At 45.1% G+C, this 22,225-nt stretch overlaps 1 protein-coding gene across 2 annotated transcripts in view; it reads left to right on the forward strand.

The window, feature by feature from the left end:
- The first annotated feature begins 783 nt into the window (after positions 1-783).
- NELL1 (neural EGFL like 1) overlaps positions 784-22,225 on the forward strand; it is an 807,199-nt gene continuing 785,757 nt past the window's right edge. For both annotated transcript variants that reach the window (XM_035012452.1, XM_035012453.1), the window contains exons 1-2: positions 784-892; positions 9,152-9,280. In XM_035012452.1, coding sequence (XP_034868343.1) covers positions 838-892; positions 9,152-9,280 — 184 coding nt within the window. In that variant the 5' untranslated portion in view covers positions 784-837. The remainder of the gene's footprint in view (positions 893-9,151; positions 9,281-22,225) is intronic.

Consider the following 22,225-nt stretch of genomic DNA (forward strand, 5'->3'; position numbering starts at 1 on the left):
TCCCCCCGCACTCCCAAAGCGTGTACCCAGAGAGAGGGGTCCACCCGAGAGAGGAGACAGAGGTACAGGGGGTGAGCGCGGACTCAGCCGCCATCCCCCTCAGTCCCCCGCCCCTCCCCGCGCAGTTGCCTGAGCAAATCGCGAGTAATTGTTTTCCCGGGAGGGGCTGGGCGCGCTCGGTCGCGCCGCCAGGGTCAGGGTTCCCGCGGGGGGGGAAAAGCCCACCCGCGAGGGCTCGGCGGTCTTCGTCTCGGCCGGGATGAACTGTGGCAACTTCGGCAGCCCCCCCCGCGGCGGCGAAGCAGAGCCGGCGACAGTGGCGAGGCCAGCGCGGCTGGGCTGGAGCGCGTGAAGCCGAGGAGGCGCCTGGCGTCTTCGGCGTCTCCCTTTCGGCCGCGCGTCCCAGGACTCCAGGTCCGGTGCTCCTGGTAGTAGCGGCTTCCGCGCCTGCCGCCCGGGTCCTCGCAGCTCGGCCGACCAAGCAGGAGAACCCGATCCCGGCGCCCAGCGCAACCTGCAGGAGCGGCCGAGCCCCGCGCTCCCGCCCCAGCTCCGAGGCGGGCGCAGCCGCAGCGGGGGGCCGGGGCCCGAGCCCGGCGCCGCCGCCGCCCGCGGTGGGGGGCGGGCTGGGGGCGGGGCGGCCGGGGCCGCCTTGCCGGGCGCGATCCCCGAGCGCAGCACCCGGCGCTGCCGAGCCTCCTCCCGCGCCGCCGAGCCTCCTCCCCCGCCGCCCGCTAGCAAGTTTGGCGGCTCCGTGCCCGGCGCGCCTCGGGATCCAGGCGCATTTGTTTCCTCCTGGTTTCCGCGCGCCCCGTTTGGCGGGGACCCTCGGGAGCGATGCCGAGGGATGTGATTTTACTTGTGTGGTTCTGTGTGTGCACCGCCAGGACAGGTAAGCACGGCTGGGGCGGTCGTAGGCATCCCGGGGAAGGGGGGAGCCGCGCCGCTGTGCCCAGTGCCCGCACAGGCGTGGGGAGACCTGGAGACGAGCTCCGCGCTGGTCCGGGAAGGGCGGCGCGGCGTGGATGGGTCCCTGGGATCGCTCTGCCCTGCTGCAGGTGAAAGGGTGAGAAGTGGGACTCACGGGCTCGAAGATGCCCCCATGAGTGCCCCCTTCCTTGGAGACGCGGCCTCGAGGACGCCGGAGTGAGGGGCGCGGCCGAGCCGGCGCACCCTTCTGCTCCTAGTAACCAGCTTCCGGGTCGAAATCACAGCAGGTTCGGCCCGTGAGCCCCACAGCCCCGAACTTGAAAGGTGCGGTGGAAACCGCTCTTCCTGCGCGGGGTCGGGCGGGGAAGTGGCAGCCGCGGGAGTCGCACCCGCAGACAGAGCGCTTCCGGCCGGCGGGCAGGCGCGGCTGCGGCCGGGGAGGGCACGGCACCGGGTGAGGGCTGCGGGCGAACCGCGGGATTCCGTGGTCTCGCCTGGTCCCCTCTTGACTCTCCCCAGGGGAACTCCAGGAGCATTCTCTCCCCCTCCACCCAGTCTCCAAGGCCTGGACGAACAATAATTCGGGGGAATGGGAACCGTGGAGACAATCCAGGGAGATTTTCTCAAGCTCCCAACCAGTTTTCCCTTGCTGTAATTGCAGGTTGGGGATTGTGGAGGGAGGACGAGGATAATTGGCGTAATTTCTGAAGTCCCCCCTTCGTTCTGCCTTCAGAGACGCAGTTGTGAGGACTCTAAGAGCACCTCCTTCCACCCACTCCCACTCGCCCCCAGCCCCCATAGCTCATGGGGTTTGGAGACCCTTTCTCAGTCGTCTTCTCCACGGGTCTCATAGTAGAGGTGGGAAGGTGGGGTGGGGTGGAGTAGGCACAGTATGGACAAAAATACAGCTCTCCCATGCTGGGGGTGGGGGTGGGAGCGTGGCGAATTTTTATTCTTGTGCTAGCCAGCCTTAGCACGCGCTGCCGACCTTGCACCACAGAACCGGCGTGTAGTCAGTCACCCCTCCCTTTATCTTTTCTTCTTTTACCACCCGCATTTCCCTTTCTAGAGGCATAGCCTCCATCCCAGGCCAGGCAGCAAGTTTATGGGGAAAGGGCTGGGGAGGGTGCCGTGCCTTGGTTAGCCTGAAAGTTCCCTCCGCCTGCGCCCCAGGAGCCCCTCTTTGGCACTTAGCCCGCCTGAGGATACAAAGTTGGGCGTCTAGAGTTTCCTGCTGGTCTTTTCCATTTACCCAGGTCTGAGAGGGTAGCAGCTTTCCCGTTGCTTAATGGAAAAGCAACGGGTTTGGACTTCTCCAGGGACAAAAGGAATCCTCCTCCCTTTCCTGTCTTCATCTGAGCTTCCCATGGCTGCAGGGACGCCAAGGCTCAGTCCAGTCTAGAATAGTTGCTTCTTGGGTAGGGGCACATCGGGATGGGCTAGGCTTTTAAAACCAAGAGCACACTTGAAGAAATGCGCCCCCAGAAAATCAGGACGGGCAAGGCTAGTGCAGAAACTGGGCTACCAGTCCCGTGCCCAGAGAATCTGGTGCTGGTGGGCATCTTAATGGAGGGACGGAGGAGAGAGAAACTAGATGGGGGAGGGGGCAGCTTCTTGGTCATTTCACATCCTCAAGTGCAGATCGTTACTGGTATGCCTAAATCCTTTGTTCTCATTAGTTCTTTGAAAAGTCGGCAAAAAATGCCCCCATCCGGAATGGACTGTGCCTCCGGGGTGCATTGCTAGTGGAGACCTTGAAGAACACAGTCTTTTTCCCTTCCCCACACCAACCCCCTTTAAATCTTGTAAAAATTCTGTTGTAGGAGAGATTCATTCATGTATTTATTCACTCATTCAAGGAACAGTTGAGCGCCTTGCTGGGTGCCAGGATTGCTTATGCAGAGAGAAAACGACTTGGTCCTTGACTTCCAGGAACTTAAAGCTTAGCTGATAATCTAGGTAGAAACTGGAGAACATTTTTTTTTTTTTCCCTACAGCTTGATGGGAGGGAGCGGGGCCGGGGGTAGTAGGAGAGGAGGGAATATAAGAAGTTTCAATGAAAGCAATACAGAGGAGAAATGGTAGGAATGAATTTTGGGGAGGGGTGGTTGATGGTCAAGGAAGGCTTTAATCAGGAGGTGACATTATAAGGGTTGTGTTTGAAGGCTTTACAGGGAGTTTTCCAGGTGGGCAGAGTGGGGAAGGCATCCCAGGCAGAGGGCAGAGCCTCTGCACAGGCGGGGGAGCATGGGAGGATCTGCCCTATTGGTTGTGGCAGTTGCTAGGGAGCTTGGGTTTTCTGTGCCCCTTGGCACTTCTTGAACACCAGAGGCCACATATTTCTTCTACAAAAATTATCATAAGAATCAGTATGGGGGGTGGTTTTGGAATTATATCTCAAGTCCTTCACTTACAATGTCTTGTCTCTTGAAGGGGTATTGATCAGCAGTTTTCTGGGGCGGCGGTGGGGCGGGGGTGGGGTGGGGCGGGCAGCCTCTTTGATTTGCCCAGGAACCACCATTCCTGCATCAAACCTCCACTCTCTTTGGTAGCAGAGGCTGGGTCGTGATTAGTTTATCAGGATCCAAACAGCCGCTTGGAAAGTTTATTTGTCAAGAGGGACAATTGTTGTCTGGGCTGTTAACAGTCCAGGATGAAATAAACATGGGGTTCACTTAGTGAGCTGCTCAGATATCGCCTTTTAATGGAAATGAATAGATGATATCAGGCACATTTTAATTAAAGGAACCCTGCAGTGCCGTAGCAGTTACATATGAAAAGATCTAATGATAGGTGTCACAGGAAGCTGCTTAAATTGCTCATTGTTCAGGGAACTTGTTTTAAGAGAGTAAAATGGAGGCAAGATAGGAGGTGCTGTTCTCCAGTTCTTGTTATTTCTGGGTGAAAGATCACTCTGGGATTTCCAGGTACATACTTAAATAATGACAATTTAGAAGGCTACATTATTAGTGGTAATAACGTATTAAGTCCACGAGTTTTCTCCGATGGCTTGGCTGTGTGATGAATACAAAATTCCCTTTCCTGTTTGTTTTGGTCACCTGGCCAGGATGGTGGTGGTGGTGGGGGCCTGGGAGGTGGGGGCTGCGGGGAGCCCTTGGGGCCCCTCTTGCTGCCTTTTGCTGCCACCTGCTGGAAAGGAGAGCTTTTCCTTTTCGCAGCGCTTACCTGGCTCTTCATTAACTCTGAAATAAGAGAGCTGTGAACAGAGCCCCCAGCCTGCAGTGATTACGTGCAATATTTGGCTGACTTGGAACAGGCCTAGAACATATTCTTCAAGGGTATTGCTTTTGGGGATCTTTGCAGGAGTCCAGGGGTCCGAATCCGATCAACTGGTTGTGAAATCCTGCCGTCAACTGAGGTCTTGGAGCATCTCTTCAGCATCCTATTTCTCTGTGTTGAACAGGAGAAAACAGGGGCCATCGCGGGCAGTGAGCCCAGATTAGATTTGGAGTGAGCCAGGCCCAGGAGGATTTGCTTGGGAGCTTAGGCCCAGGACCCTGAAGGTGTACTGAATGGTCTTTGGGCCTGAGCACTCCCTGGGCAGGACTGTGGAGTGGCCAACAATAGCAGGTGTAGATTAGGGTGGAGGTTGTGAATCCCAGAGCCAGGCCCCTAGTGCTTCTGCCACGGTGACATGCTGCCTTCCAGGTTTTAAAAAGATGTTTCTTCCCCAGATGCCTTTTATCCTGCTGAAGTCCAGTTCCCAGGCTCAGCCATTTGTAGAGCAGCAGTGGCCAAAGTAGAGCACTTGCATAGAGTTTCCTTGGAAAGCGCAGGAACTCCAGGCTTGGACAAGAAGCAGAAACGTTAAAAAAAAAATTATTTTTATGGAACCAACGCTGTCATACTGCATAAGGTTCAGGAGAGGCCACGTAAATGCTATCTTATTAATAGATTTTCTGATTCCCGAGGCAGTGTGTAAAGTACTCTCTTTTACACATCTTGCTATTGGCACAAGGCATTTTCATCCTGAAGGAGACCAATTAAAGGGAGGGGAGAAAAGTGTATCTGGAAGCCTAATTGATTTCTCTTGTTCTGTTTTTATGGGATGTTTTCATAACAAGAGCGATACAGTTATCTTAAAACCGGGGGATCCCTTCACTTTTGGGCTATAGGAGGAGGAATGAGTGTAGACTTAATATTTAGATTTCCCCTAAGCGCAGCCAGAGCGAGAAGCCCTTCCAGGTCAGTTGGGCACGTGGAGGGCTTGGGAGGAAGGGGGACATCTGTACGTTTTGCACAATTCCAGTGGAGTTGAGGACCAGGGAGCTGTCTTATGAAAGACAAATGCTGCAAAGCCCAGCTGGGCACCACGTATATGCTAGGCATGTTCACATAGTTATCACCAAAACCTTAGGAGGCCGGAGGCAGTATGATCATCCTCATTTTACAGATGAGGGAACTGAGTGAGGTTCAGAGAAATGAAGTTGTTTTTCCAAGAGTTAGTAGGGGGAGGAGACAGGACTGAAACTGGCTCTTGGTTTAGTGTTGTTTCCACAACACTTTGTGGATGGAGTGTGCTGTGTTCTCATTTGGGGACAGGGATCCAAGGGCACCAATGGGGTGTTCTGCTAGTTCTACAGAATCTGTTTGGGTGCCTTTTAGGCTTGTCTAGTTGCAGGGCTCCTAGTCTGGGAGCATTTTAAGGATGACGATTATAGTGGGTCTTTAGTCCCTGCTTCGGTCAACTAGTGCCACAATAATATCGCATACCAAACCATCCAGAACTCAGTGGCTTAAAACTACATTTATTTTGGGGCGACTGGGTGGCTCAGTCGTTAAGCGTCTGCCTTAGGCTCAGGTCATGATCCCGGGGTCCTGGGATCAAGCCCCGCATCGGGCTCCCTGCTCAGCGGGAAGCCTGCTTCTCCCTCTGCCACTCCCCCTGCTTGTGTTCCCTCTCTCGCTGTGTCTCTCTCTGTCAAATAAATAAAATCTTTAAAAAAACAAAACAAAAACAAAAAACAAAACAAAAAAACCCCTACATTTATTTTGTTTCACATGTCTGTAGGTTGTTCTGTTCCTGGCTCATCTAGGTCTGGTTTGGCTGGGCATGGTGCCAAACTCAAGTGGGTTGTCTGCTCCATGTGTCTCCGTCTCCTTGGACCAGGGGAGCCGTGGGGCCATGTTCTTTTCATCATGGTGCAGAGGTGCAAGAGAACAAGGCCTACCCCACAAGCACGTTCAGGCCTCTGCGTGTGTAATATTGCTAACATCCCAAGCATCCCAATGATCCAAATAAGTTAGATGGCGAGGCTCAAAGTCAAAGGATGCAGAGGTTTACTTTCACTCTAGTGGAAGGAATTGGAAAGCCCCGCAGCAAAGGGTGTGGATCTGGAGGGGTAAAGATTTGAATCCAATAATCAAGTCAACTACAGTTTTTTTTTTTTAAGATTTTATTTATTTATTTGACAGAGAGAGAGAGAGAACAAGCAGGGGCAGCAGCAGAGGGAGAGGGAGAAGCAGGCTTCCCGCTGAGCAGGGAGCCGGATGCGGGGCTCGATCCCAGGACCCTGAGATCATGACCTGAGCCAAAGGCAGACGCCCAACCGACTGAGCCACCCAGGCGCCCCTCAACCACAGTTTTTTTCAAAGATTGTTTCCTTGGCCTGAATGCCATCCTGTTGTCTGGTGGGATCCCTAGATACGCATATGGCTCGGAGGTCATTGTACCCGAAGCAGTGATGGTGCGCCCACTCATCAGTTAATTATTTAGGTCCTAAATTCAGGGCGTACCAGCTGTCAGCCCCTGTGCAAGGCACTGGGGCTCCAGGGACGCTTCTGTCTTCTCGTGTCCAGCTAAGGGCACATTCCCCAGCTCACTTTCCGAATTCCTAGCCAGAGAAAGACCAGCCTGGAGGTCCTCAGATCCCTCTTGATTTAATTTTTGCCATATAGGTGAACAACACTATAGATCAAACTGAGATATTAGTTCTTTTCCTGCCTTTTCAAGGTGATCACAGAACTGCTGATATCTGAGCTCACTTGGAGAAAAACATCACCATGACTTGGGCTGATAGACACCCAGTGGCTCAGTCCTTCTTTGCACAGAGTAGGTATTCGACCAGTCTTTGTGAAGGGAGTCTGTGTGAGGGATGAGCAGGTAGGATGGGAACTTACCTGAGATCATGATGTAAAGTAGGAGCATCTCCTCCTCCTCCTCTTCAACACACACCTTAAGCCCTCCAATGATTTCCTAATTGCAATTAGGATAATATCCATCTCCTTGCTGTGGCTCACAAAGCAGGCCCTACTCTTTGGCCTCATTTTCGACCACTCTCTCCCTGCCCATTCTGCTCCAGCCACACTGGCCTTTTATCTGTGGCCCGAATGTGCCAAATCTGTTCCTGGTTTGCAGTGGGCTATTCTCTATCCCTGGAAAGCTGTCCCCGCACCCCCCACCAGCACCTGCCACTGCCAGCCCTGCAGGCATTCAGGTTTCCGCTCAAAGGAGCCCTTCCTGAATGTCCTTTCTAAAGCCCCACCCAAGTTGCTTTGTATTCCATGACTCTGTTTTATTTTCTGCATGGCATTTATTGCCATCTCAGATGATCTTATCTATTTTTTTTTTTTTTTTTGCCTCCTCTTCACTCGTTAGCTCAGGACTGCGTGCTCTGTGAGGACAGCTCCAGTCCCCGGCACTGTGTGTTACATTGTAAGCGCTCACTAATACCTGTTGAAAAGGTACTGCATGGATGAATGGATGCAGAATGGAGAGAAGGAAGAGCTGTCCTCGAGTAAACTGGCCTTATAACGGGCTGCATTTGGAAGGGGGAGATTGAACCTTTAGTTCAGAGGACGGGGAGAAACCGAGAATGCAGTTTAGGCACTGTGCCTTCAGTTTAACCCTTTGTCTGCCTTGGCGAGCCTGCCTAGCCCAACCTTCTGTTGCTATAGCAGCTCCTGTTTTCCTCATAGGAAAAGAGTAAGGAGAGGGCAGATCTCCTTTCCCAAATCTGTGGGGTGAGGGGTGAAGGCGGGGGAGGACAGAGGAGGTTGTAATAGCTCACGATGTCCTGATGAACATCCATTCACTCAGCCTCTCTGGGACAAATTGGGTTTCCAGATCTTGCCTCGGCAACTGCTTTGCCATCAGACAGAAGTTGACAGCTGTAGCTGATTAAAACATTTCCGACTGTGCAATCAGAATCGCACTCCTGAGATGTTAAGTGTAGATAGATGCTGCCTTTATGAACGGCTTGCCCACAGTCCCTTCCAGTGATCTCTAGCCTTATTAATACCTATCATTGGAAGTCACTTTGCAGTCATGAGTGTGTCATTGCACAGAACGCCCCCTGGGTGAGAGACAAGCTTTCAGCTTTTGCCTTTCTCAGATCGGGTGATAGGGGGCTCTTGGCCATGTTTCTCTGCACTAAGGTTCTCCAACAGAGTTGTCTGGGAATTTAACTTTCCATTCAGGGATCCCCTTGGAGGGAACATACGGCTCTTGTTTCCCTTTCTGGGCCAGTCCCTCCGCCACCCTGCTCCAACAGGGGCATGGCCCTCCTGGGCATCATGGTATCACGGCTGTGCCTGATGCGGAGGGAGTGCCCCGCGGAGGTGTTTACTGGTGACAGTGGTGTCAGGTTTTGCTGCTGCATCAGTTTGGGAAGCGGGTAGATCAGGGCCACGATCCTGTAGCCACAGTCCCCAGATCTGAAAAAGTTTGGAAGCCCCAAGTTTCTTCGTAACCCACGGGATAGCAAAAGCTACCCTGAGCTGGACTCATTTGGTGGCGAAACTTGACCTCAACTGATAAGAGGCTACGTATAGTCTTTGTTTTGCCAGCTGGAAGAAAACATCACACTTCTTGGTCCAGAAATACTGTGTTTGATTATGGGGTACTGATTCAGACTTTGCTTAGGGTGTTACCTAAAATGTAGTTTTTAGGGCATATTACCTTTCCAACATATGATACATTCTGAATCTGGAATCTATTTGGCTCTGAGGGTTTTGGATAAGGGATCCTCAATCCATAATGAACGGGGAGTGAGGGTGGGGGAAGGGACAAAGAAACTCCAGTGTCTTGGGGGCTGTGGAGCAGAGTTGTTCTCCCTTTCCACTCCCGAAGGTTGCATCTCCACAAGCTCTTCACTGGCTCCCTTGTACTCCCTGCCACTCCAGGCCTCTATAATTTCTGTTCTGTTTTGCTGCTAACAGTCTATATTTGAAGCCAAGACGGCTCTCTGTTCCTTTTCAGTGGTGGGCTTTGGGACAGACCCTGACCTGCAGATGGATATTATCACCGAGCTCGACCTCATGAACACCACCCTTGGAGTGACTCAGGTGTCCGGACTGCACAATGCCAGCAAAGCATATTTATTTCAAGGTAACGGCACCTCCTCCTTTGCATGGAGGCGGAACTTGGGGAGGAGGATCTGTCTGGGGAGTGTTCATGTGGTGTGTGTGTGCCAGAGGATCACCTCTGTGATTTCTCTTGTGTTATTGTCATAAGGTATGTTCAGAAATGTCAAGAGTATAGCAGATAACCGAGGGGTGTTCTGAGGGTGGGCTGGGGGTATTAGAGGCATGGGTGTGAACTCTTTGGTTTGGCGGTGAAATGTTTCCTTGGGTATTTTGGTGGGGGTCTCAAGTTGAGTGAAATTGCAAAGCTCTTGGAAACCATTGGCCAGCCACATTACTTTTACAGGATATGTCTTCAACTGTTATCTATATCTTTACCCGTATCTGTACTATATCTACACCTATTCTTTTTTTTTTTTTAAGATTTTATTTATTTATTTGACAGAGAGAGACACAGCAAGAGAGGGAACACAAGCAGGGGGAGTGGGAGAGCGAGAAGCAGGCTCCCCGGAGCAGGGAGCCCGATGCGGGGCTCGATCCCAGGACCCCGGGATCATGACCTGAGCCGAAGGCAGATGCTTAACGACTGAGCCACCCAGGCGCCCCTACACCTATTCTTATTCATATATTTATCTCTCCTATATAATGGGTACATGAGCACAGAGGATGTTTTATGGCTGTATTCTCTTAGGGGTGCAGCTTACTTGGTTCTCAATTATCAAGGGACTGTAGTGTGCTTCTTAAAAGCCCAACTGCCTGAGATCAAATTCCAACCCTACCACTTACTGGCTTTGAGACTTTGGGCAATCCCTTAGCCTTACTGTGCCTGTGTCCTCATCTAAAATACTAGTACCTACCTCATGGGGCTGTTATAAGGATTAGAGGAGCTACTCCAATGAAGTGGTTAAAACAGTGTTTGATACCTATAGTAGACCCCCAGTAAGTCCTAGCTGTTAATATGGAACTCGTGCTGTGTCCCAGGCAACATAGGATTACCAGCAAGAGTAAGTAAAGATAGGTGCAGGCCCTTCTAGGATAGAGTGAAAAAAACAGTCATTGCACGGGGAATTATTGAATTACAATAGCTGTCCTTACTATGAAGGAGATGTATAGGCTGCCCAAGTGAGGAGTACAGGGAGATCTGATTTAACCAGGGTGGAAGAGATAGTAGTGGTCAGGTAAAGGTTACCCTGAAAATGGATGTGTCGGCAGAGACTTGAAAAATGAATAGCAAGCCTGGTGTAGGGAGGGGTGGGAGTTCAGAGCACTCTGGGCGGGGAAAACAGTGTGTATGAAGGTCTGAAGGCAGAAACCGATAGCAAGGTGTCTAGTGTGGCCAAGGGGTGGCAAGTGTCTGGAGAGGCAGGGAGGGGCTGGGTTACACTGGACCCCGTGGGCAGAACTGATATTTAGCTGATATCCAGGGGCTTAGATACACTGATGATTTATGGCCGGTATCCGTTCTGATAGGTGGGAGGCCATGTATACTTGTGAATGATTGTAGTTCTTATCCTCGCTTGTGGTGCCAGGTTAGTGGTTTTGTACTTCACTCTCAGAGCAGTGGGGGCCTTTGCAGAGGTTGCTGCAGGGGAGTGACCTGATTAGATATGATAGTCAGGCAGTTTGGGCATTCCTCTGTGAAAACTTCTGGCAGGGTTCTTTTAACTCAGCCTTTTGTCAAGACGGCAAAAGGATTATTTTAGAATGGCTGGACCAGTATTAAGAGATGAGATTTACATATATATACTGTAGGGATCACTTAGGTCTTGTTAATGGTATATAATAAATCTACAGATATTATATGATGATACATAACAAGACTATGGATATGCTAATTTCCATTTATTCTTATTAAGGGATTGGTGAAGTTCCTAAGCTGGGTGTGGTTAAGAGAATACAGATGGAATTACTTTTCTTTTTGCCTTATACAAGGTCTGCTCAGTTACTGTTGAGAGGTCATGCTTCATTAAGACTTCTGCCTCTATTTAGATACATCCCTACATCCCTTGAACCAAGTACCATGCATGGCACGTAATAGGTGACAAATACACATTTTTAACTGAATTAAAATTTCCTCTGTCCTATGTGCTACTTTACTCACTACTCATTCACTTATTTATTCCACAAATGTGGGCTTCTTAGGCAAGAATTCTGTTACTTTGTGTGTTCTTTGCTTTGGCAATTACCTCTGGGATGTCTAGCAGGCTCCAGCCATGGGGAGGGATTTTCAGCTTCTTTGGTGGAAAGAGTAACTTCATTATGGGAGGTTGACCGAGGAGGACTTTCCCTTAAGGACACTTGTGATTATATTGGGCCTAACTGGATAATCCAGCATAATCTGTCTACCTCAAGATCTGTAATTTAATCATAGGCTCAAATCCCTTTTGCAATGTAAGGTAACATAGTTACATGTTCTGGCAGTTAGGACCTGGACATCTTTGGGGAGCCATTATTTTGCTTACCACACCATCCACCCTCTAGTCCCCAAGGATTCATGTCTGTCCCACATGCAATATACAATCACCTCATCCCAATATTCTCCAAAATCTCAGCCCATTGTGGCATCAGCTCAAAGTCCAAAATCTTATCCAATCTCATCAGCTGAAAAATTCCAAATCTGATTATCTAAATAATCTAAATCAGGTATGACTGTGACTCTGAGTATCATAAATTTGGGGGCAAAACTCCTCTCCATCTATGGATCTGTGAAAAGTAGGAAACAGGTAATCTGCTTCCCAAATACAATGGTGGGACAAGTGTAGGATGCCTGTTATAGATAGCCCTGCTAATAGAAAGGAAATGGGAAGAAGAAAGGGGCCACCAATCCCAAGAAATTTTGAAATCCAGCAAGGCAAACTCAAATATTGAGTTTCGGGGCTTCGGAATAATCCTGTGTGGTCCTTGGCTCTGCCTTCTGGGCCCATGACTCATTCCTTTGAGTTATTCTTCCCTTTTCAGGCAGAGTAGCACGTGTTTGTGGTTAAGTAGTTTTATCAGCCTGTTCCCTGCCTGTAGAATTATTGAAGTCCTTCAGCTTTTTCTCATTTTATCCTCTTTCAGTTTCCTTCAGTACAAGTTGGCAGTGTTTCTGCTGGTATAACATTCTAGGAACCTTTAGGGTCTCCTGTCCATGGGAAAAGAGGCCCCCTACAGATCTTTCTTAGATAGCCCCATCTCTATTCTTGACCTGTGCTGTTCATAATGATTTAAAGTATTCCCTAAGATGATATAGGTTTTCTCTACCATGCTCTTTACTTCCTTCTGGAGTCTTTACAGGTATTTAGACCATTTATATTTAATGTCACTATTAACATGTTTATATTTAAATATATCATTTTGCTATTTGTTTTCTACTTGTCTCATGTCTTCTTTATTCCATTTTTCCCACTTTTTGGCTTCTTTTGGATTAATTGAAGTTTTTTTTTAATGATTCCATTTAATTGCCTTTGCTGGCTTATTATCTATAAGTCTTTCATTATTTTAGTGGTTGCTTTAGGCTTTATAGTAAAAATCATTAAATTATTACAATCTACCTTCAAGTAAGAGTATACAACTTCGTGTATATTTTAAGAACATTTCAATAGTTTACTTCTTTTTTCTTGGTCATCAATCTGTGATCACACATTTTATTTCCCATACGACATTGTTTTTATTTAATCAGTCAATTATCTTTTGAAGAGATTTAGATAATAAGAAAATCAATCATGTACTTACCCATGTAGTTACGATTTTCTGTGTTTTTTGGTCCCTTGTGTGGATTCTTATTTCCATCTGGTATCGTTCTCATCCTGTCTGAAGGACTTCCTTTATCATTTCTTAGTAGTGCAAGTCTGCTGGTGATGGATTCTTTTGGATTTTGTATGTCTACAAAAGTATTCTGTTTTCATTTTTTGAAAGATATTTTTGCTGGGTATGGAATACTGGGTTGACAGGTTTTTTTTTTTCCTTTCAGTACTTTAAAGATGTTGATTCGTTGTCTTCTCATGTGCATTGTTTCCAACAAGAAATCTGTGTCACCCTATCTTTGTTCCTCTGTAGGTAATTTTCTTCTGATTTTAAGACTTCCTCTTTGTCACTGATTTTGAACAATTTGATTATGATGTACCTCAGTGTGGTGTTCGTTATGTTTTTTTCTTCATGAGATCTCTTGTACTTCATCAAATTTGGGAAAAATTTGGCCATTATATCTTTAAATATTTTTTTCTGTCCCCATCTCTCTTCTTTAGGGACTCCAATTACATGTATGTTAGGCTGCTTAAAGTTGTTCCATAGTTTACTGATATTCTGTTCATTTCAGAAATTGTAGTTCATTTTTCTTTCTCTATTATTTTTGATAGTTTCTACTGCTATACTTCAAGGTCACTGAAGTTTTCTTCTGTAGTGTCTGCTATTAGTATCATTTAGTGTTTTTTTCTTATCTCATATATTATTATATTATGGCTTCATCTCTGTAAATTTAGTTTTGACTCTAAAAAATATTCCATGTCTCCATTTAACTTTTTGAATAGATGGAACATAGTTATAACTCTTTTAATGTCCTTGACTGCTAATTCTATTGTAATTTTGATTGATTACTTTTTCTCCTGATTACTACTTCCTTGCATGCCTGGTAATTTTTGAATGAATGCCAGACATTGTGATTTTACCTTGTTTAGTGCTATTTTTGAATTCTTATAAATATTCATGGTATTTTTCTAGGACACAGTTAAGTTACTGGGAAACAATTTGATCTTTTTGGATCCTACATTTAAGGTTTCTTAGATAGCCCAAAGCAGTGCTAATGCTAACACCTAGAGTAGAGCTAATTATTTCCCATCACTGAGGCAAGACCTTCTACCCAATTCCCTATGAATTGTGAGAATTTTCAGCTTAAGTGGTGGAAATAGGTAGTATTCTCTGTCCTTGTGTGTATATTGAGCACTGTTACCTTTTGGGTGCTGGTTCTGTGTTTTTGGGTACTTTTCTCATATGCATGTAATCCACTGAGTACTGATCTTGAGAGAGATCCATACTTTTTTCTCTCTGCTGTTGTCTCCATTCATGTCTCCTGTCCTGTGAAATCTAAGTGCCTTGGTGTCTCCCCTAACTCTCTGCTTTGTCACCTCAACTCAGGGAAGTTGCTGGGCTCTGCCTGAGTTATTCCTCTGACACAGCTTGGGACCTCTCCTGGAGCAATAAGCTTGGGTAGTTGTAGGGCTCTTCTCTATTGTTTTCCAATTTTCAAGGATTACTGCCCTTCAGGAACTGATATCCAGTGTCTTGAAAACTGCTGTTTCATTTGAATATTCATTTTAAATTTAAATTCAGATTAATTCAAATTCAAATTCAAAATTTATTTCCTTGCCCACACTAGCCATATTTCAAGTGCTCAGTTGCTGTATGTGGTTAGGGGTTACTCTGTTGGACTGTGCAAGTCTAGAGAGGCTCTGAGATTTTACTCTTTTACCACACCACATTTAATATGGGCAAGCTACAAAATCCTGTCTTTCAATATTAATACATGATGGCAACTAGCAAGATTCTTAAGCTCACTGCCTAGAGTACTTCCATTTACTCATTGATAAAGTGGGGTAATAATAAGATCTGCTATATATGGTTGTAGTGAGGATGAAATAAATTAATACACATAAGGTGCTACACCTGTATTTGGTACATGGTGAGCTCTCATTAGATGTGAGTTCATACATTTTTAAATAATAGGGTATAACTTTGGCCTTCTATGTGTATTATTCATCTTGTGTGTTCTTAGTGTCAGATTTTAACCTGCAGTGGTAGATTGGGATAGCGGGAAAAGCAGAGGATTGGGGAGGGAGCAGAAGATTAGGGCTCAGGACTTTATATGTAATAATTTATATCATCCTCACTACAACCACATAAGGTAAGTACTTTTATTGCCCCATTTTATCAATGAGTAAATCAAAGTACCTTGAGGGAATACTTAGGGGTGCCAGGGATATGTCACTTAATGTTTTCAATGTATATGTGTTCATATACAAGATTCCAGATTCCTCATCTGGAAATGGGAAGAATACACAGATTGGGTGTAAGGATTAAATGACAGTGTATGAGAAGGCACTCTGAAAGGTGTAAAGTGTGAAAAACAAATTCATTATTCTTCATTTATTTTTATTCCTTCTCATATTTTACCATCCTAAGTCCAGCTCTGATTTGATCTATATTAAGGGAGTGAAAACCTTCATTTCAATGCTAGCCTATTAATAATATTGATGAATTTAAGTAGAAAGCTTACCTAACTGGAAGCACTCCTAAAATACCAACTCCAAAGCCTGATAGGATTTATTTTGGGGCTGGCCAGCCTTTTAGGGTTGTCTTTGTCACTGCTGTCCTTGTATAGTGCAGAGAATAGAATAAGTAAGATTTTTATTCCCTTCCTACTTGAAACAAATTATATTTTACTAGGGATTGGGGAAGGGGGCAGGGAGAATGAATGGCTATGTGTAAGACTGGCATAGATTTTCTCTAAGCTGAAAAACATCCTAAATACCAGCTTTAGAGTTTCAAAAATCATTTTGGAAAATCGCTGCTCGGCCTTGAATGGGACTCAGAGAAGATCTGAGGGTTTGGAACCGTACTTCTCTCTGACTGACAGTGCCTTGCTCTTAAGTAGTTGGGAGGATGTGTCTGTCCATTGGTGTCTCATTTATAAAAGTGAATTAGAATATGCATGAGTGCAGATTCTTTAATGTGTTGCTTTTTTTTTCTCCTGCCAGGAAAATGCTACCTTTCAGGAGTTCTATTTTAGAAGAGTTTCTAAAGAAAAAAAATAGATAGTATCTTTCAAGTAGTATGTTTTACGTGACAAGATAGAACAAAGGCTAATGTGGGATACTTTGGGAAGATTGAGGCTTTTAGCACCTATTGCATTCTAGGATTTATGCTAGATGTTGTGGGAGACACAGATGAATAAGGCAAAGATCTTGACCCCAGTGAGGTTATAGTCTAGAAGGGCAAACACAGAATGCCCTTGGACACTCTAATGTAGAGGGGAAGAGGAGAACTGGCTTTGTTGTAGATTATAAAGTCCTGAGTATGTTGAAGAGAAACTTCTCACTGGATAACTTGGGGAAGCTCCTTGGAGGAGGTGGCACCCGAAGCAGACCTTGAAAAATGGACAGGAATTAAATATGTAGTTTCTATGTCATAGGAGCACTGCTCTTGTGTAATCATTTTCACAAAACGGTACTTGAAGCTTGAGTTATAGCTCTTAATGCTTAGAAACTCTGAATAAGATGGAGTTACCCAAAGGGTTTGTTTAATGCTGATCTTCCACATTTCCTGCCACCCACTGTTGCCCAAGTCTGAATTGTTTTTTCTGTTGATTGGATGCGCCTAGTCACTAATTACCTCTGGGAGCATTTACAAGTCAACCTCACTTTGAGTGGAGTGATTTAGTATAACTTTGCATTTAATCAATTAGTGGAGTGATTCAATTCACATACCAGCATCTCCCAAATATAGGTATTTTTGCTCTTGCCAAAATAAAACTCAAGCAAGCTGTGGGAGTGGAGAGGGTTAGTTCGTCTCTGGGCAAATTAACACCTGCACTGGCATATTCTGGAAAATCATTCAGTGGCTATGTGACTAAATGTATATCGTAGAGAAAATAAATAATTTCCCAAATATGCATACTTCTAACATCTGCACTAAAATCTGTTTTCTCGGTCATGCTCCTTCTCCCATCAAATAGTACATTAAGGAGAACAGAGATGGAGAGAGAAAGCAGAGAATGTAAAAAGATAGTAACTCTTTTAGAAACTACTATGCATATGTACCAATTCCATACTAACATATTGGCCTTGGGCAAATTACTTTACCTCTTGGAATGTGTTTCCTCTCAGGACATTGGGTAATAATGGTAATTTCTATGATAAAGATATTCTTAGGGGTTGGGGCGCCTGGGTGGCTCAGTTGTTAAGCGTCTACCTTCGGCTCAGGTCATGATTCCAGGGTCCTGGGATCAAGCCCCGCATTGGGCTCCCTGCTCGGCGGGGAGTCTGCTTCTCCCTCTCCTACTCCCCCTGCTTGTGTTCCTGTTCTCGCTATCTCTCTGTCAAATAAATAAATAAAATCTTTAAAAACAGCAACAACAACAACAAAACAAAACAAAACAAAACAAAAAAGATAATTCTTAGGGGTTGATTTAGATAATACAAATTCATTGTAAGCAATAAAAAATTAGATGTTAATCATTATTATTAAGAGTTCAGCAAGTATACATTTTTTCATTAAATATGTAGCAGGTATCTACTACTATGTGCTAGGCACTTTCAAGTACAAGGAATACAGCAAATCAGACAACGTCTGGCTCTTAAGGGGAAACAGACAATTTGCAAATAAATAAGTATAAAGTAAGTTCAGATAACTTTAAACAATTTATGCATTTGTTTTTTTTTAAAGATTTTATTTATTTATTTGAAAGAGAGAGAGAGAGATGGAGAGCATGAGCCAGGGGAAGGGGTAGAGGGAGAGGGAAAGGGACCACCAGACTCCGCACTGAGCAGGGAGCCCTACTCAGGGCCCAACTCGGGGCTCAATCCCTGGACCCTGAGATCATGACCGAGCCTAAGGCAGACACTTAACTGCCGAAGCCACCCAGGTGCCCTCGATTTATGCATTTAAATTCAGACAACTGAATTTATTTTGTTTTCTTCCAAAGAGTATTTGCAATTACCTACTGTACTAAATTCCTAATGAGGATGGAGAGCTGTTGTCTGAACTGAATGTTTTTTTTAAAAAGAGGATTATTTCAACTCCTCAAGTTTATTTGTCTCTAATCCTTCTACCAACACTCCTACTTTTGTACTAATTTCATATCGTATCATACAGATGAAGAAAGATCTAGAGAGTCCCTGGAACTCACATTATCAGTAGTGACAGACATAGGATTTGAACTCAGGGGTCTATACCTGCAGAGTCTTCGTCTCAGCCCCACTCCACCTCCTGCTTATTTTTCCCTAATGCATGAGAGCAGGAATGAATAAATAAATGTGATGTGATAAAGATACAGCTTCTCTTAAGAGAAACCAAAGGACATCTGCCAAAATATCTTTTGGCAGGTATTTTAAATCAGCTAGGACAGATGGTTGTCTCGTCAGTTGGTGAATTCCATTTAATAGAATTTTATGAGTCTTTCACTTGGAGGGGCCTGCGGAATACCTGCAGATGAATAACTGGTAATCGGTTTGGCAGCCCAAAGAGAACATGCAAGAAAATCAGAATTAATATGTATCCATTTAAAACGTAGTCTCTTTGGCCTTTTGACCAGGGTTTTCTTGAGAGAGCATTGTGGGAGAATGAGATGAGCATTGACTGCAATGCTTTTGATGAATGCTGCGATTCTTAACTGGGATTTATTTTAACATTTTGGGACTAAATTCTTTCCTGTGGGAACACAGCTCCAAAATTAGAATGTAAATCCGTGGAAAAATAAGATTTGATATGCAAATATTTTATTTGAATACAACTTTTCATGGATGCAGCCAGTGCATGAAGTGAAGCCAAGATAAGCAAGGCTGGCTCAGTCCTCATGCTTACATTCTGTTAAAAAATAAGGCACACAAACTGCCTGGCAGCACAGGGTTGCAGAGTAGGCCTGGGATCATGTGCCTGGGGAAGGAGGTTCTAGAATGGCTCTTTCACTTGACTGCTGGGTCTATCACTTTTCTGGGCCTTAGGTCTTTCAAGTCATACAATTTTTTAACTTGACCAGGAGTTATTCTGCAAAACAAAAAAGAAAAATACATACAAACACAAAGGATAATAGAAGCAACAATGCTGTCACTGTCCCCCAGAATCAGCAAATACTAACATTTTGTCATATTTGCTTAGAGCTTTATAAACAATTGCAGAATAAGTTGAAGTCTCTTATGTTCCCCTCCCAGTTCCTTTCTTCTCTCAACCTCCCTAAAGGCCATCACTAAATGGTCGATGAGTAACGCAGTATAAATGAACATGTGTGGGGCGCCTGGGTGGCTCAGTTGGTTAAGCGACTGCTTTCCTTCGCCTCAGGTCATGATCCCAGGGTCCTGGGCTCGAGCCCCGCATCGGGCTCCCTGCTCCTCGGGAAGCCTGCTTCTCCCTCCCCCACTTCCCCTGCTGGTGTTCCCTCTCTCGCTGTGTCTCTCTCTGTCAAATAAATAAATAAAATCTTAAAAAAAAAAAAAATAAATGAACGTGTGTGTGTGTGTGTGTGTGTGTATTACCTCATTTATGTGTGTCCATATAAGAAATATAATAGGGAGGGCATATGTATAGCGGCTAAATGTACAGCCTTGGGAGCCAGACTGCTTAGATTGAAATTCCAGCTCTGACTCTTGCTAGCTGTGTAATGTTGGGCAAGTTCTTTAACTTCTCTTTGACTCATTTTTTCCCCATGTGTGATACGGGGATAATAAAGTATCTATCTCATAGGATTGTTCTCTGGATTAAGTGAGTTGATTCGTATAATGTGTTAGAACGTTAACAGACATATGGTAAACATTCAGGAATGTTAACTACTGCTTATATAAATGGCATCACACAGTATGGATCTTCTGGAAACTATTTCACTCACCTTTTGAGGACCTATCTGTAGATATAGTTCATTAGTTTGAACTGCTGCAGAACACCTCAGTGCATTCATCCCTTTGCCTTTTGATGGAACCTTGGCTTGGTTCAGATTTCTGGCAAACAATATTTTAGTGTGTATTTTTGTGCATGCCTCCATTTAAAAGGTAGTCTCTGTGGCCTTTTGACCAGGGTTTTCTTGAGAGAGCATTGTGGGAGAATGAGGTGAGCATTGACTGCAATGCTTTTGATGAATGCTGTGATTCTTTTTTTTTTTTTTTTTAAAGATTTTATTTATTTATTTGACAGAGAGAATGAGATAGAGCATGAGAGGGTCAGAGGGAGAAGCAGACTCCCTGCCGAGCAGGGAGCCCGATGCGGGACTCGATCCCGGGACTCCAGGATCATGACCTGAGCCGAAGGCAGTCGCTTAACCAACTGAGCCACCCAGGTGCCCGAATGCTGCGATTCTTAATTGGGATTTATTTTAACATATTGGGACTAAATTCTGTGTGAACACACCTCCAAAGTTAGAATGTAAATTAAAATTTACATTAAAATTTAAATTAAATTCTTAATCTGTGTACTTTTCCATAGAGAGGATTCTTTAAGGGAATCCTTAACTGTCCAACAAATCATTAGTCCAGTTTGGTGGTTGGTTACCTCCAATGATGGAGATAACACTGTATTGCCAGGCAGCTCATATTATTTTTGGGTTACTCTGTCAGAAATAATTTAAAGGAAGACACATTTTGGCTTAATGCAATGCCTTTCTGTTGCTCCCTTACTCCAGTCACATTGGCCACCTTTTGGTTCCATGAACACACCAAGAGTTTCCCTGATGCATACCATCATTTCTCCTTGCAAAAGGCCTGGGAGACCCTGCCCCTGCACTTTCTATACCTGGCTCTTACTCTTCAATGTCGCTTCCTTCACGAGGCCTTCTCCTGCCATCCTACCTGTGGGGTCCCCTCTTTTGTTATCAATCACCACTTCCTGGTGTTTAGTCTTTCAGAGTTCTTACCGTAAATTGAAATGATATATTTCTTTTTGGTTCCTTTAACTTTGTTTCCTAGTCTGTCATAGATTACTTCATGTCTCCACTTGCTTTGTTTTCTGTTCTAAATCAGTACCCAGTATGACGCCAATGCCTGGCACTTATAGTTGGCACTCAAGAAAGATTTGTTCAGGTACAAGCACCTGCGACCATAGAGTAAGTTTATATCCCCTTCCCATGAGGTAGCCTCTCAGAGATTTGCAGGCAGCTTTTAAGGTCTTCCATCCTCAATTCCTTCAGGCTAAACATTTCTGATTACTTGGGCAGTTCCTGGTGGTACAGCATTTTGAATTCCCCCATCATTTTTTCTTGTTTGAATACCTAGCTGTTTGTCTATGTCCCTAATGATGTTTGATGTCTTAAGTTGAACATGGTTCTTCCAATATGGTCTGACCAGGATACAACAGAGCATCCCTTTCGTGTTCAACTACATATGTTCCTAGTCATATGTTTGCATGGGGCCCTGTCCCAGAATTAATTCATGATAAACTTATTATGGACCAAGACCCCATGGAGGTGTGTTTGTTTGTTGTTCTCACTTACTACCGCTAACCTCTGAGTTCTCCCTTCTTGATCTCATGCAGTTGGTTTTTTGGATACATGTTTATATCCTTATGTTCATTACCATTAGATTTTATTACTATCTATAAAGGGAGAGGGCTGGATTAAATCACCAAGGTCACTTGCAGCTCTTAAAAATGGAATTGGATATTCCAGAGCAGCATTGTCCAATAGAACTTTTTGTGATGATGGAAAAGTTCTGTGTCTGCACTGCCCAGTGCAGTAACCACAAGCCACATGCTGTTGAGCACTTGAGTTGTGGCTACCGTAACTGAGAAATGGAATTTTTAAAATCTTATTTGATTTCAAGCATTTTAAATTTAAGTACCATATATGGTCAGTGGCTACTATATTGGACAGCACAGTTCTGGAGAAAAACTTGCAGAATTTTAAGAGATGAGATGGTGTGTAGAACATATATGGGAAAACCAGCATGGGGAGAGAATGGCCTGTTTAGGATTCATTTACTCAGTCAGTGGTCTTTTATTTATTTAATAGATTTTTTCTTTTTTCCCCCTGTTTTTCATGGAGTATCAGCAGTGTGCTAGGCACAATGCTAGGTGCTAGAGATTCAGCTGTGAAGAAGCCAGTCTTAGCCCCTGCTCTCAAGGGACTTTCTATCTGGTGCCATGGTCCTCAGCCCTGGTTTCATATTAGAACCACTTGGGGAACTTTAAAAAATTCTGATGCTGAGGACCAACCTTTAAGAGATTATGATATGCTTACAAAATAAATAAGTCATGGGGATGAAAAGTACAGCCTAGGGAATACAGTCAATAATATATG

This window comes from Mirounga leonina, unplaced genomic scaffold (assembly GCF_011800145.1).
Source record: "Mirounga leonina isolate KUSES-001 unplaced genomic scaffold, KU_Mleo_1.0 Mir_166, whole genome shotgun sequence".
In the NCBI taxonomy this organism is placed as follows: domain Eukaryota; kingdom Metazoa; phylum Chordata; class Mammalia; order Carnivora; family Phocidae; genus Mirounga; species Mirounga leonina.